This window comes from Coccinella septempunctata, chromosome 7, assembly GCF_907165205.1.
Source record: "Coccinella septempunctata chromosome 7, icCocSept1.1, whole genome shotgun sequence".
Classification (NCBI taxonomy): Eukaryota; Metazoa; Arthropoda; class Insecta; order Coleoptera; family Coccinellidae; genus Coccinella; species Coccinella septempunctata.
In genome coordinates, this window is record NC_058195.1 from 1,733,552 (window position 1) to 1,748,342 (window position 14,791).

Consider the following 14,791-nt stretch of genomic DNA (forward strand, 5'->3'; position numbering starts at 1 on the left):
AACCAAAACAGAGTCAGTGAAAAAATTATATTCCACATTGTACAATAGATCTCCGCGAAAATCGACTTCGCTAAAACAGCTTCTCCACTTACCTTTTCCGATTACATCAATAAAATTCGCAATTATAAAGTGCCGTTGAAGCCTCTAACAGGCCCGAATCATGTCGTCAAAACTCGTAGTAGGAATCGCGTCAACACAAGAAAATCGCCGGACCGGGACGGATCCCCTGGGGAACCCCACCCCTCTCCTCCCATATTTCTGACGACACGGCTCTCTGAAAGACGTGATTGGACAATGAACCCTGTGTAAGTTGAACGGACCGCGATCCGGCCCACACTCTAACCGTCGAAAACGTGAATTTGGTCCTCGGCCACGGACAGTTCCTTCAGGCACCGGTTGCACAGCTCGTTGAAGGACGCGGGGCCGCACACGAACACGAAAAATTCCTCCTCCCTGGCCCCCTTCACCCTGCAGATGGCGTCGATCGCTCCGGCGATGATCTCTTTGGTCAGGGGCCCCTTCAGGTATTCCCCGACCGGTTCGCACTCGCTCGGCTCGCTCAGCACGTGCCTCAGGTACAACCTGTCCTCGTCGGTGGGGAATATCGGTTTCATCGATTCGGCCAATTCGTTGAACTCGCACAGGAATGGGACGCTCTGGGCGGTTTTGTTGCATATCAGAAGTCCCAGTTTTCGACTGCAAACAAGAGAATTGTGTCAGTGTCCTAATCGGGAGGACAAACTGTATAAGAGTTGTTTGTTTTGGCGTTCACCTATGCACAGGAGAACTTCATCCAAGAACCGAACCATTCTCTAGAATAATAATAGCTAGAATCGTAAACGTCCCGACGAATGTTACGCCCATGTCCATGCCTAACTTCACTTTTATCCCTCCGAGAATCTCTACAGTTGGCAAACCTGCTGAATTAATTATACTCTGTGGCTATGATGGCGGCCGATAGAAGACGTCAGAATGTCGCATATTCTTACGCTTTTTTCGAACATTTCCTTTTGGAAATATAAAAAATCGTATGCATTGAGGCACTATATCGTTCTTCGAGAAGACGTTCGCGTTTAATAATGGAATGGCGGTTGCTGTTTTTAGAAGGAGTTTTCCCATTTTCGTACAACGCTTTTACGCCGTGAACCTTCTGTGGTTCTCTCATTACTTCAATGGACGAGTTCAGGAACGTTTGCCAACCTTGTGAATAATAGAAGAAACTCTCAATGGAAACGTATTTTTTTTAAATTATATTTGTGCCTACCGGTTGCTTTCATCATTTTGCAATCGACTGCAAAGAAGAGAATTGTTTGAGTGTCCCAATCGGGCGAACAAGCTGTATAAGTGTTGTTTGTTTTGACATTCACCTATGCACAGGAGAACTTCGTCCATTCTCTAGAATAATAATAGCTAGAATCGTGAACGTCCCGACGAATGTTACGCCCATGTCCATGCCTAACTTCACTTTTATCCCTCCGAGAATCTCTACAGTTGGCAAACCTGCTGAATTAATTATACTCTGTGGCTATGATGGCGGCCGATAGAAGACGTCAGAATGTCGCGTATTCTTACGCTTTTTTCGAACATTTCCTTTTGGAAATATAAAAAATCGTATGCATTGAGGCACTATATCGTTCTTCCAGAAGACGTTTCCGTTTAATAATGGAATGGCGGTTGCTGTTTTTAGAAGGAGTTTTCCCAATTTCGTACAACGCTTTTACGCCGTGAACCTTCTGTGGTTCTCTTATTATTTCAATGGACGAGTTCAGGAACGTTTGTCAACCTTGTGAATAATAGAAGAAACTCTTCCGATGGAAACGTAATTTTTTGAATTTATACATTTTACAATCGTTGGAATGTCCCTGGCTCTCAAATCCAAAAGAAAATTTATATTGAATTGTCAAGGTGACTTTTGACATTATTCAGGCGTTTTTTCGTGTTTCGTGCATTATATTTATGATTTCATCCATAGACTTTATTTATTATTGGACTATGGTTTCACCACAGAACACATTAGTAGTTGAGGCGTTCGGCGATGGAACCATAGTCAAATAATAAATAAATTATAAGTCTATGGATGAAACCATAAAAAAACCGAAACACGAAAAAACGCCTGAATAATGTCAAAACTCACCTTGAAAATTCAATATAAATTTTCTTTTATATCACTTGGATTTGAGAGCCAGTGACATTACAAGGATTGTAAAATGAGGAAAAGCAACAGAAAAGCACAATTATAATTTAAAAAAAAACGTTTTCATAAAAAGAGTTCTTTCTATTATTTACGAGGTTGGCAAACGTTCCTGAACTCGTCCATTCAATAGGTCGCTCAACCAGTGGCGGCTCGTAGGGATAGGAAAGTTAGACAACGCCGACAAAAATACAGCGTAACATTTTCACGTTATTTCAAGATCCCTGCGTTTTTATCCCATTTGAACCTAGGCCAAGACTGTGTGGACGCAGAACTAATAGCGACTGACAACTCCGAACAATTTCCGCGAGTTTTCGATCTTTTTTTCCCTATTTACCATCTTCTGATCCTCCTGTGTAACACGAACACCATCAGGGACAGCATGGGCGTCAGTCCAGTGCCGGCGGCGAGCATCAGGAACCTGCACTTGTCGTGTATCCGGATGGGGTCGAAACCTCCCGACAGCGGCCTAGACAGATAAAGCTCCGTACCCACTTCAGAGTCGCAAATGTACCTGCTCATCCTCCCCGTCTCGTATCTCTTCACCACCAGGTAGATGTCGGTGCCGCCCTGTAAAAAGTTGAAGGGTTTCGGAAACATCACCCTCGGCTTCGGCACAGGAGTGTAGCTCCTCGATACATCCTCGTCTGAAAGTAGAATCGGCCGTTTAAAACTGACAATATCGCTGGAAAAACAGAGTCTGTCGATTTTCGAATACACGTCTCTGAATTTCCACGTTTAGTTTTTACCCGGCGATGTCCGCAGTTCCAGTGCAATTTCGCATATTATACGAGCACTCGTGTTATTTCTATTCAATTTATATGGAAATGGGGACGGGGGAAACTCGATTCCGCATTCGATGAAAACCTAATTTTCCCGATCCGGCCAGGAAGAATATGAGGTATACGTGATCCGTTTTGACGAGGCCGAATGCCTCGGGGAGATATTGCGCGTTAAATAGTCGGAGATGAAACGGGAGATAAGTTTTTTATTAGGTCGTTCGTTGTGACGACGACGTTCCGATTTCCCCGTTTGTATTAATAAGATAAAAAACCGCTACAAAAATTTGTTATTTAGCAAACATTATAACACTAGATCATCATACTCTCGAAGTACGCGTTGCCATATTGATGCTCAAAATAACACATTTTACCGTATAAATCTAGTTTGACTACTGGCTGATCTTCAAGCCACCTGGTGGTGAAATTAATAAGTAGGTTAGGTGGGTTGTATTGCTATGAGTACATTAATTGACATTTATTTGCTTGAAAACTGCGAATATCGTTCGAAAAAACCCCGTTTCAGTGGAATTAAATTCAGAATCCACAAAAACACAAAGGTTTGTTTAGCTGCATCCACATTATTCCATTGGGTGCCGAGTATATGGATGCACCGTCGTGTGCCGCTGAAAAATCGCTGATCTGTCGGTCTCCATCAAAGGAAGCCAACGGAAATTTATAGTGTGGATGCGCCAGCCGCTGGTGTCAGCGGCCTCGAGCGGCTTCGGTCACAATTTAACGTTCAGTTTCTTAATTAGACCTACACCGGTTACTTCTTTGACACTGCCGTACTGCATCGCTTTCTGTTATATTTTATCGTACTTTACCCTGTTTAGCGAGTTTGACTTTTCCCTTCGCTATCAGTCATGGCGCGTAAGCCCTTGGGGTACTGAAGGGAGAGTACCGTCAACCCCCCTGTCCGCGTTCCGCGTCATAAGTGTCCGAATATCCGAAATCTCTTCTTTTCTATCAGTCATGGCGCGTAAGCCCTTGGGGTAGAGAATAAGAGATACCGCTCGTCGTCAGTGAAATCCCGTAGTTGCGCTAAAAACAGACCTTTTCTTCGCTATCAGTCATGGAGCGTTAGCCATGGGGTAGCGAATAAAAGTCTCGAATAGATCCGCCCTGGCTGTGTTTCTTTTCATTGGAGAAATACAATTAATTACATCCCGATACCGTATAGCAAGTCATTTCACTTCGCGAGGTCATCCTTAGTATTCATTTCGTCAGTTCTGGTTGGCGCATTTTATTGAACAACCTTTGATTTTTCACTGTAGAGTCATTCGGGGTAACTGAGCGCAGTGGGTAAGTGTGCGCAGTGCGTATATCTCGACATTGCAAAATATGAAAGAGGGGTTCATTTGGGTGAAGCAAGGGCGCAGAATCGCCATATTAGTTTTTCATAGGAGTGCGCCGTGCGACGTTTCGTTAACTTTTTATTTGCAATCAATCAAATTCACTAGTTTTCTTGTTAATTTTTAGCATCTCTGCAAATTATGCCAGGTACAAGTTCCGAGTCCCTCAGTGTTAAACAATATTTTATTCGATCATGGGCATATTAATCTAAATATATAATAAAAAAAATTAGGTTCTCTTAGCTGCTTAACTCTATAAGAACGTCAATTCAAATTTTGGCTTACTGGGGAAAGTGTGCGCGGGTAAGTGTGCGCATAGATTCATTATAAGGGAATTAGTTCAGTGAGGAATAAATTATGACATTGTTGATTTTCTTGGTTACGACTCGATCAATATTGTCCTATTTGTTTGGAAAAATATGAAGAGCCACCAACAGGGGAATGTATCAAGTGTTGTGTTCACCAAGAATTGTGGCACGAACAATAATGCACTGCTTGTAAAAAGGCGCTTCTGTATTGACAATAAACAGCATTTCTGTAATATTGTAACATTTTGATGACATTATTTTGTAATTTGTTTTGATTGTGTGGTTCACAAAGCACTGCGTTCACTTACCCCGTGAGGGTGCGCACACTTACCCGCAATATGGGGCAAGTGAACGCACTCCGACTTTCTCTATTAAATTCTTTTTTGCGGAAAGAAAACGTTTTTGTTTGTTTGCTTTTTGATGTTTTCTTATAGATTCGAAAATTCTCTATCTTATGAATATGTTTTAATTTTCCTAGCTTCAACATTTGAAACAGGGTATGGCTTGAAAGGCAAAAGTGCGCACAGTTGCCCCGAATGACTCTACCAGGTATAAACTTTATAAAGTGCTCGTGACCTGATAGAATTTCCCGAATGTATGTTTGCTGATAGATTCGCTCATATTTCATACCTACACATATCTCCGTTGTACATATAATCAGTTTCCGAAGGTGTGAATAAACTGATACATAATTTGATTTTGACTACTTCGTTACCGCTACCACCCTAGATAACAGCGAACTCTGTCTCCGACTAGCAGCTGCTCTGGTAGGTTTGCTATTCTTCCTAGTGAAAAGAATAGCTGTGTACTTAATGTGGATGCGTCTTCGCCCGTTCGCTTTGCCGATGAGATAGTGGCATATTGTGGATACAGCTTTCTGGACACTCTACAAATCGCAATTTCGAAAATACCGAAGCCTCGTCACGCCCAAAACTCACCATCGGGTCCCGTGAACACCCTGACGTGATACCCGATCGGCGGATACATCGTGGCGCGACTCTTCCTCCTCAGCTCGATCAAGAAAACGTCCTTGGCCAGCTCCATCTTGTTGAACAGCGCGTAGGCAGTCTTCTGCTGCCGCGCCAGCGACTCGCCCGTCTTGCTCGTCTGCTTCAGCACCCCGTAATTCCGCCACAGCGCGTGCTCGACCTTCTTGAAGGACAGCTCGACCTTGCCGTCCTCCTCCATGACCCTCAGGGCGCCCGGCCACACGATGTCGTGCTCGAACAGCACCTCGTTCACGAACGTCTTGTCCTCCCGGTCGTAGCGCAGCACCACCGTGACCGTCTTGCCCTCCTTCCAGGCCTCCACCAGCGGATTGAGGAACGGCCTCAGGGTGAAGCTGATGGCGATGGATGGGGTCTTCTGTGACCAATCAAACCTGAAATAAAAACGTGCTGCTACAGGGCGAGGTGAAGCCAATAGACATCGAACCATTAAGACCCTAAGGAACGCAAAGAGCCCTTCCTCACCTACCTGCCCCAACCACAGCTCGAGCAATGACCCTTCAAAACTCGTATATAGGAAAAATATAACAAAAAGAGGTGTTTAAGATGAAAATCTGCCAAATTTACCTGGGCATGGCATTGGGCGATACCACGGGCGGCTTGGTGAAGTGCGTGGTGGTCGAGATCTCCAGATCCGGATCGTCGTTGGTGATTCGGAAGGAGTGGATTGGTATGGACTCCACCGGAAGTACGATAGGGACCTCGCCGACTTCTCGCTTGATGTCTATCGGCTGATTCGCCGTCGGCGGTACCCTCTCCTCTTTGTCCTCGACGCCATCTTCTTGTACTCGCGACGGTGGCGCCACTTCATGCGGCTTTGGTTCGTCCTCGTCCTTGGTAGGGCGTGTGACCAAGGGTTCTAGGTGTTGACTGGGCACCAGACGTCCAACGTGGCATTTTTTGAGGAGGCTGTGGCAGTTGACCCAGTTGTGCACCTGGAACGTCATAAATTGTGAGCATGGGAATTTTTCGAACGAATTTCGAAAAAAAAACAAGAAAAACTTTCTTTCTCTCACCTCGAAAAATAATTTTGTGGCGTCTATGCCGAGTCCCCTCTTCAATTCGTCAACGCCGCCGGGATGGAAGGGAAAATAGGAAGTCACGTTGTAAACTCTTCCGTTTATGGCCAGCCAACCGTCTGTGATCTTGTTATGTTTGGCCAGTTCCTCGAGCGTCACCTACAGAAGGAGAGATCTGCCTTATTTGTGTCGAAAATTGATGGGATATATTGAAGCGTGTAATTATTCTCACGATAAAACAGACTCCAAGAATTCACCTAAAACTTGGAAACACTTTAGAGTTAAGATAGCTTGTGTGGTGAAAAGACCACCCTATATTTTAACTAACAGTTTAATTCGCTCCATCAACGTTGTATTATGAATGTGACAATTTTGAAGTAACAAACTTTAGGGTTATTACAAATGGCAACTTACCTCCAATGTACCTGCCTTATCTCCAAGACCGGAGAGATCTTTGGAATTGGATAACCGGACCCAGTCTATGTGGGAATGCCCCGGTTTGAGAACACATTTGTTTCTAGGGTTTCCTGAAAAAGAGAAACATTTATTCGTTGAGTTATGTTCCAGTGTCATCGATAACTTAAGAGTTTTATGGCGCTTCGCCAATCGTAAGATACGTAACCCTACTAGTTGTTGTACAGGTTGGTTTTATTGGGTAGAACAAGTTGAAAAACTATAAAAATAGTTTTTCAAATATCGAGGCCAAAAACGCTGATCCCTTGCTATCGATGAATATAATCGGTACTACCCACCCCTATCTGTGAATTCTGTGATCGCTACTAACCTAGTTTTCATCCATAGATTTTCATCAAACTGACGACCACAGAACACTAATATAAGCCATATTTTCGCGATTAAGACGCGTGCAGCGTCTTGAAGCGGTGCTATTCGAGCGAATAAGTCATAACGTCAGTCTTTAAGACGCTTTAAGCGGAACCTGGCGGTCTGTGGAGAGCGCCTGTGTCATAGAGTCATCTTGTCTCTGGTCTGTGTCGTCTTAAGCGGAAAGAGGTAATATAAAGAAGAAGGGAGAATATGTTGTTTATATCGAATTTGATTTGAATTCCTACTAGGGAAGAGTGCTTTTATTGCCAATAATGCAGTTTCTGCATTATCATTTAGAATAAATAAATATTTTTCAAATAATAGCCAAAGAACAGAAATTGAAAAATTCACAATTCGATTCGCTGTCTAATGACAACGACAGATGACTCAACCATCAGCGATATTCTATTTTCGCGACAACAAAATTAATGACGTCACGCTTAAAGACGCTTTAAGACATCGATTAAGACGCTTAATCGCCAAAATATGGCTATAAGCTGACGACTGACGTAAGCCATATTTTGGCGATTAAGCGTCTTAATCGATGTCTTAAAGCGTCTTTAAGCGTGACGTCATTAATTTTGTTGTCGCAAAAATAGAATATCGCTGATGGTTGAGTCATCTGTCGTTGTCATTAGACAGCGAATCGAATTGTGAATTTTTCAATTTCTGTTCTTTGGCTATTATTTGAAAATTATTTATTTATTCTAAATGATAATGCAGAAACTGCATTATTGGCAATAAAAACACTCTTCCCTAGTAGGAATTCGAATCAAATTCGATATAAACAACATATTCTCTGTCCGCTTAAGACGACACAGGTCAGAGACAAGATGACTCTATGACACAGGCGCTCTCCACAGACCGCCAGGTTTCGCTTAAAGCGTCTTAAAGACTGACGTCATGGCTTATTCGCTCGAATAGCACCGCTTAAAGACGCTTCACGCGTTTTAATCGCGAAAATATGGCTGTAGATTTATTCCATAGACATATAAAAATTAATAATTCTATGCTTTATTCCCATTCTATCTCTTCTTATCCTTCAAATGATAAAATTTCTCGTCTACTTCTAATCATTATTCGCTATTTCGAATATTATAGATCGTGAGGAGTAATTTTAAGCCGCATAAATCTCGAACAAACACCATTTCGTAAGCAATAAACCTAGAATGGACCCTTTCCTCAACTAGAATATCCAAATTCACTTCGGTATTTTCTTTCGAACCTCCGGGGACCACCGGATGAAAGCCTCGGTGGAAATACCATCCGCATAGTCGACTGAAAATGAACCTTGGGGAAGAGCTTTGTGCCCCCTTTAAGCTCGACCAGACACACGAGCGAATCGAACGTTGGAATAAACAGAGGAGTCAGATTTCTCGTGAGCAAAGATTATAGAGTAGAAAGATAGGAAACGCCCTCATATCGCTAGTGCTAAAAACCGACTACATTTTGGTCAGTGAAAACACATTTGACAATGAGATGGCGCTGAAAACGCATTATCAATACAGAAAAACTGTTCAATAACAGTTTTCTGTTTTATAATTGAGGGGCGCGAAATTAGAATTCTATTCTTTGTATTGAATTTCAATATTGACCTTGTTGAGATCGGAAAACAAACATCCTGAGCGACAAAACAAGAGGATGGTTTTGTTTTGTGACCAGCATGTTAGTTTTCATCTGAACATTGTTTGGGATCGATTGGTATCAATGAAATACGCTGTTGGATGTGATGAATTTTTATTTCCAATCTATAAAAAATTTACAAAAATTTGAAATTAGGGACAACGAATATAGCTCTGACTAGGATACAAGAGTACATGGTTAGGTACGTCAAAGGTGTTTTTTCTGTGAAAACGTTTTGAATTAATAAACTGAGTTGAATTCGTACAATTTATATCAGAAATTGATATGCACCAATATTCAATTTACCGTCATAGGAAACACATTTCCGTTACTTACATATTATTCACAAAATTTTCAGAACCACAATTGAAAAAACCTTACAGAGGTATACAAGACCTGTATTCAAACCCCTCAGTATAATTTCTTTATGCTTTTTTATGATTTCTTCATGGTATGGTCTCTTTATGGCACAATATACAAATTGATTGACGAATGAACAAAACACTCACAGAAGGTTTCATAAAACTTTGACTTTCCAAACGACAATTTGACAGTAGCCCGATTCCCAAATCGAAATCCATAAAACTTTTGCATTTCTGAATATATATTGAAGGCAATTGAGAATCTTTGAATGGACGTATAAAAGTCATAATTTCCCCTAAATGGGCCCTTCATGCAAGGGATGCTTCCTGCATACAACAATTTACATGGATGAACAGTTCTCAATCGACTTGCAGTAAAATGTTCATTGCACATGGTGTAGTCAGTAGTGTCTGCAGACCTCTACGCCCTGAAAATTTTATCCACTTCGTAGCACTGAAAATAAAAATCAATGAATGACCGAGTCATATGTTACCTGTTTTAATACTTACATTCCCATTTTCCTTAGTAAAATTCGTTTGATTTGATCCACAGTTCTTCACCATACAATAATTTTCGAACGATATTCTGAGGTTTTCGCCAAGAAATTAGACACAAATTCCAATAATCAGCAACTAGAACGGGCTTGAAAAACAAAAGGCGATACGAGGTTGTCTATGGATACGAGAATCAAAACATTCAAAACCTGTTTGATCAAAATGGCCATATGACTCTGACATCTCGCAAAATTTCATATGTCCCTCGAATTAAAATTTTAACCAGTCTCAGGTCCTTAAGAACACATTTGAAACACAGATGGCGCTCACATCACTCTAGTCGCTTCGTTTCCCATCTTTCTACTCTATAATCTTTGCTCGTGAGATTTCGGCAGCCCGGAAATCCTTGCTCTTCCTTTGAGCTGAGGAAAAAATCGCTAGGGGTAGGACAACAAATTCGAGGAACATCTAACTTGAGCATATCTTATACAAACAAATAATGGTCCTTTTTTTCTGAAAATTATCAATAAGGGGTTCGGAAAACAATCCCTGGAGACCTGAAAAGTCTTGACAAAATTGAGATTTTTCACGATTAGCAAACAAACCACAGAATTCACAGATGACGTTTCTCAAAAATACAGGTTATGTTAACGTAAGTTTGACAGAAGCGAGGTTGACACCGATCTCAGAGCGCGACGAGTTACATCGATTCGAACCATAGAGTATTTATGATGATTTTTTTAGTGATTTTTCAGACAAATCCGCACATAAAGCTGGATGATACAAATCAGTTAACCATATTGTATTATTGAAACTGAGTAATCATGCAGAAATAACTTTCTTTTAGTAACTTTTTCTGTGATTCCTATAGTTTCGCATATAAGGCGGTAGACACCCTATATAAATGTCTTTTCAAATGGGGCGAGGAGGGTCAGTTCGACCGCCTCTCAGCGATTTCCGGTTGATTAGAAAACGACAAAAAGGAACGAATCTATCCATGATTTATTTCGCGTGCGATTCACACAGCCTGGTTTTGATCGGTTCGACAAATCGTGGGTATATATAGCTTATTTTCGGACCTGTCAACGTCATCGGGATATACATCATCGCTCCAGAGTGAACGTGGGTTAAGGGTTATTGGGATTTTCTTGTGCGGTGAACTTTGAGGCATTTTTTCTTTCATTTTCGTCGGCCAAACTTTATTGTAGGTACGAGAAATCGAATCATGGATTCAGGGAAACTTCTCGATTCATTTAACAATCCTTGGAAAACCGTCGGCTAAAATATCCAAGTGATATGATAGGTTTTTCGACATAATTTGGGGTTTCTTCTGTGTTCTGTGCATAAAATTCTCGATAAAATTAATGGTTTCGTCACAGAACAACTACTTAACATAGAATGAAGCTTTGATACTACCACAGAATATTTCAGTCGTTGAGGTATTCTGTGGCGAAACCATAAAACTAGAAGAAAATACCAAATAAGGTCTAAACTTTCCTTGAAAATGCAAAATAAATTTCGAAACATCACTTGGATGATTGGATTTTATAGCCGATGATATTGAGGCAACTGAAATGCACAAATAAACTCTTAAAAAAAGCTCTTTTCCATTCGAGTGTTCTGTCAAATATTTACAAAGTTGGCAATCGTTTCTGAACTGGTCCATTAATGGAATTGGCTCACTGAATGGATTCCTAAAAATAGCAAAAATCACTCACTTGCAGCATCTTCGCTATTTCCGCCTTGGCGATCCGAGTTTTCACTTTCGTTCACGTTTCCGTCAGCCCTCTCGTTATCAACCCCCGCGACCCCTTCGTTTTCCTTACTAGCGTCACTCTCGTTCAATCTTTCCCTACCATCGTTGCAACAACAACATAACACCCTTCTGTAAGACATAATTCGGCGATATCTTGGTTCAAGTGAGATCGGGGGAGAAATAATTAAGAAAAATACTAACACGAACACAAATACACACACAAACTAAAACAAAATGCAACTATCCATGGCGTGGACACGTTACACACTGAAGGACCTATCGAGAAAACTATTCCTTCTTCGCGCATATTTGTTGGTAGTTTTTATGCCAGAAGTGGAATTGTATGGAATCCAGATTTCTTGAAAATCGTCCAATTCGAACATGAGATGTACGAGGGATAGTTCAAAAGCGAGATGCAACAAAGATAGATTTATCAGTTTTCGAATTTCAGCCTGAGAGAAGAAAAGAACTCACCATAATAATAAATTTGAGTACTTTTATTGTGATCCATTTGCATTGTGAGACCAGTTTATTGGATTCATTTTAAAGGATATTCCGGTAGTCAATATTAATTGTTTATATCATATGAAAATCATCTTAACGTCAAACTCGAATTTAACCAAATTCTCAGTGTTACCAACTCATATCTGATGCCATAGACTTAAAAATCTAGGTCTATGTCTGATTCACGTTCCTTTGACATTTCCTTGATCATAGATCAATTCGTCAAGTTAGAATCATAGACATAGAGAGATATGTCTCTATGTCTAAGCATAGAATGTATAATTAACGTCAGTGATCAAACTAAAATCTATTACTTTGTTCATCTACAAAGTGAATCACTTTAGGACTATCCAGAATACATTTTTCTCATCTTTATTAATCGAACCCAGTAAAAATCACTAAAACCGGAAGAAAACCATTACGATAAACGCACATCAGAAATTTAACGTATCTCGTTCTCTCGGTTTTTCGGGAGCGTCCCGTAAATTCGCCTTGTATACATTTCCGTTTTTCCAACCCGTCTGTTTCCTCGCGACGGTTTGAACACCGACTGTTTGTTTACATTTTCTCCGTTGGTAGTCCGGCGCAGTGCGTGCGCCAAGATACCGCGATTTCCATGCGCGTGCGCCGCGCTTCGAATTTACGGCCGCGGCAACATAAATCGAGGAAAACCTCTGCGGATTTCCCGAGTTTTCCGGCTTAGGAAACGCTGATAGCGGAATGTACGGGGATTTGGTAGAATTTCTTTCGGGCGGGTTTTAGAGAGGCGAGAATGGAAACAGCGGATATTAGCTCGTCTGTTATCGTGAAGATAGGTCATCCGGTCCGATATGGGGATTCAATTTATTCCAGCTAAGAAGAGTTTGGACGAAAATAATGCTTATTTGTTTTACTAGATGAATAAGTACGTGATTTAATGACGCGAGTGATTTTTGACAGCCAAGGTCTTTCTTTTCACATTTATTTTACGTTGAACTCTATGACTCGAACATTCTGACAAGGTGCTTCAGTTGGTACCAACCATAGACCCAAGTGGTGCTAAATCCGAACCACAGATATTCATAGATGTCATTTGGAGGGAAAACATTTTCGAAAACTTGAAATGTTCCTGAAGAGTTTTCAAATAAGGACAGGTTGATTTACAAGTGAAAATAGAATAAACCAAGATGCTTGTGAGGTATTGACTATACCTTCATAAGTCTTAACTATGGAATATTGGATCGTCAACTCTCATTTCAATGTTAAATGTCACTTGACACCAGTGAACAATATTCTATTAAGTTCCCTGATGACACGGCAAGCTAGGGATGTCAAAAGCTTCGCAAATAATTAGTAGACACAGATAACGACCTATCTAATTAAAATTCGACGCTCGGCAGCCAGGAGCACGTCAAGCGGAATCTGATTTTCAGTAATTGCTTCCCATTATAAACTGCTGATGATGCGGAACTAGGTTGACAGAAGCCACTCAACCCTTTGTGTATATTAACCACAATCTCACGCAAACTACTGGCGGTTAATTGAAAAAAATTCAGTTTTTGCATCAATCTACTGACTTTTAAAGTTAAAGTACACAGATTATAGAAAAAAGGGAACAAATTTTAATTTTCTTTCAATGAAGATGTGGTACAATTGAACTGTTTCAATTGCCAAGCTCGCTGAAATCATAACAGAAGTGGATTGAAGCAAAAACGAGAAATGGGTAATAATTTCCTTGGATTATCATCGGTATGCAACACAAAATACATCAACGGTGTATCACCTGTTGCGGATCCAGAGGTGCTGACCGATGCGACCCCCGCGGCCAACTTCCCAACTTCCTTGAGCACGGGAGGCACAAATCTTGGACTGTTAACGCCGCCTCCACCACCGACCGTCAACAAATGCCCCAACGCGGACTTGTTTTGCTTGGGCGAACTCATCGTAAACAATATACACTCCACTATTTTTAACCTCAAACTGCAAAACGAGGCCTCGAAGTCGTCGGCGATCGTTCAGGACGAATCGACGAAGCACAGCACGATAGGAACATATTTTCAACGGAACATCGTCGGTTCGATCGATCTAATCGTGTAAAATAATGCTTTTTTCATAAGAACGGCAAGGCAAAACATTATTTGACATACTGTCAAGTGGGAAACGGCAGGGGGGGTTAACTCCCTTGAAATGATTTTGTTCGGGCAGAAGTAGTGCCATCTATCGAGTTTTTTCCTTTTAAATATCGACGAATAAATATCTTAGAGTAGATTTCTTCACGAATATCTATTTAATACTAATAACCAGTAACTTTGATTGAGAAAGAAGAAAAAGAATGGAAACAACAACAATGTGATGGGAGTCAAAACTTTTGACGTAAAAATGCAAAAAATTATTTGAGGAAACAATGTGGCGAGATATTTAGCCAGAAAAACGATGAAAGATATTATAAGAATGTTCGGATTGCTTGGAAGTAACTAAGGCATAGGTATAGCTATAAACCCACTACATAATTCTTTAAATGAAGCCAAACACAAAATTGGTGAGACCCTCCTGAACATTTAATACTATTTTTCATCGCTCAACTCTAA

The 14,791-nt window shown here is 41.0% G+C and overlaps 1 protein-coding gene across 2 annotated transcripts; it reads right to left on the reverse strand.

Moving 5' to 3' along the window:
* Nucleotides 1-13: 13 nt before the first annotated feature.
* LOC123316875 (cytochrome b5 reductase 4) lies at nt 14-14,362 on the reverse strand. Of its 2 annotated transcripts, none has more exons than XM_044903144.1 (7): nt 13,987-14,362; nt 7,074-7,186; nt 6,657-6,818; nt 6,208-6,575; nt 5,572-6,014; nt 2,529-2,838; nt 14-696 (listed from the first exon to the last, which is right to left on the reverse strand). In XM_044903144.1, exons 1-7 carry the CDS (start codon nt 14,144-14,146, stop codon nt 339-341), a joined length of 1,914 nt encoding a protein of 637 aa, XP_044759079.1. In that variant the 5' UTR covers nt 14,147-14,362; the 3' UTR covers nt 14-338. The 2 variants fall into 2 exon arrangements, with proteins under 2 accessions (XP_044759079.1, XP_044759078.1); XM_044903143.1 differs by lacking the exon at nt 13,987-14,362 and adding an exon at nt 11,683-12,007.
* Between the last annotated feature and the right edge of the window lie 429 nt (nt 14,363-14,791).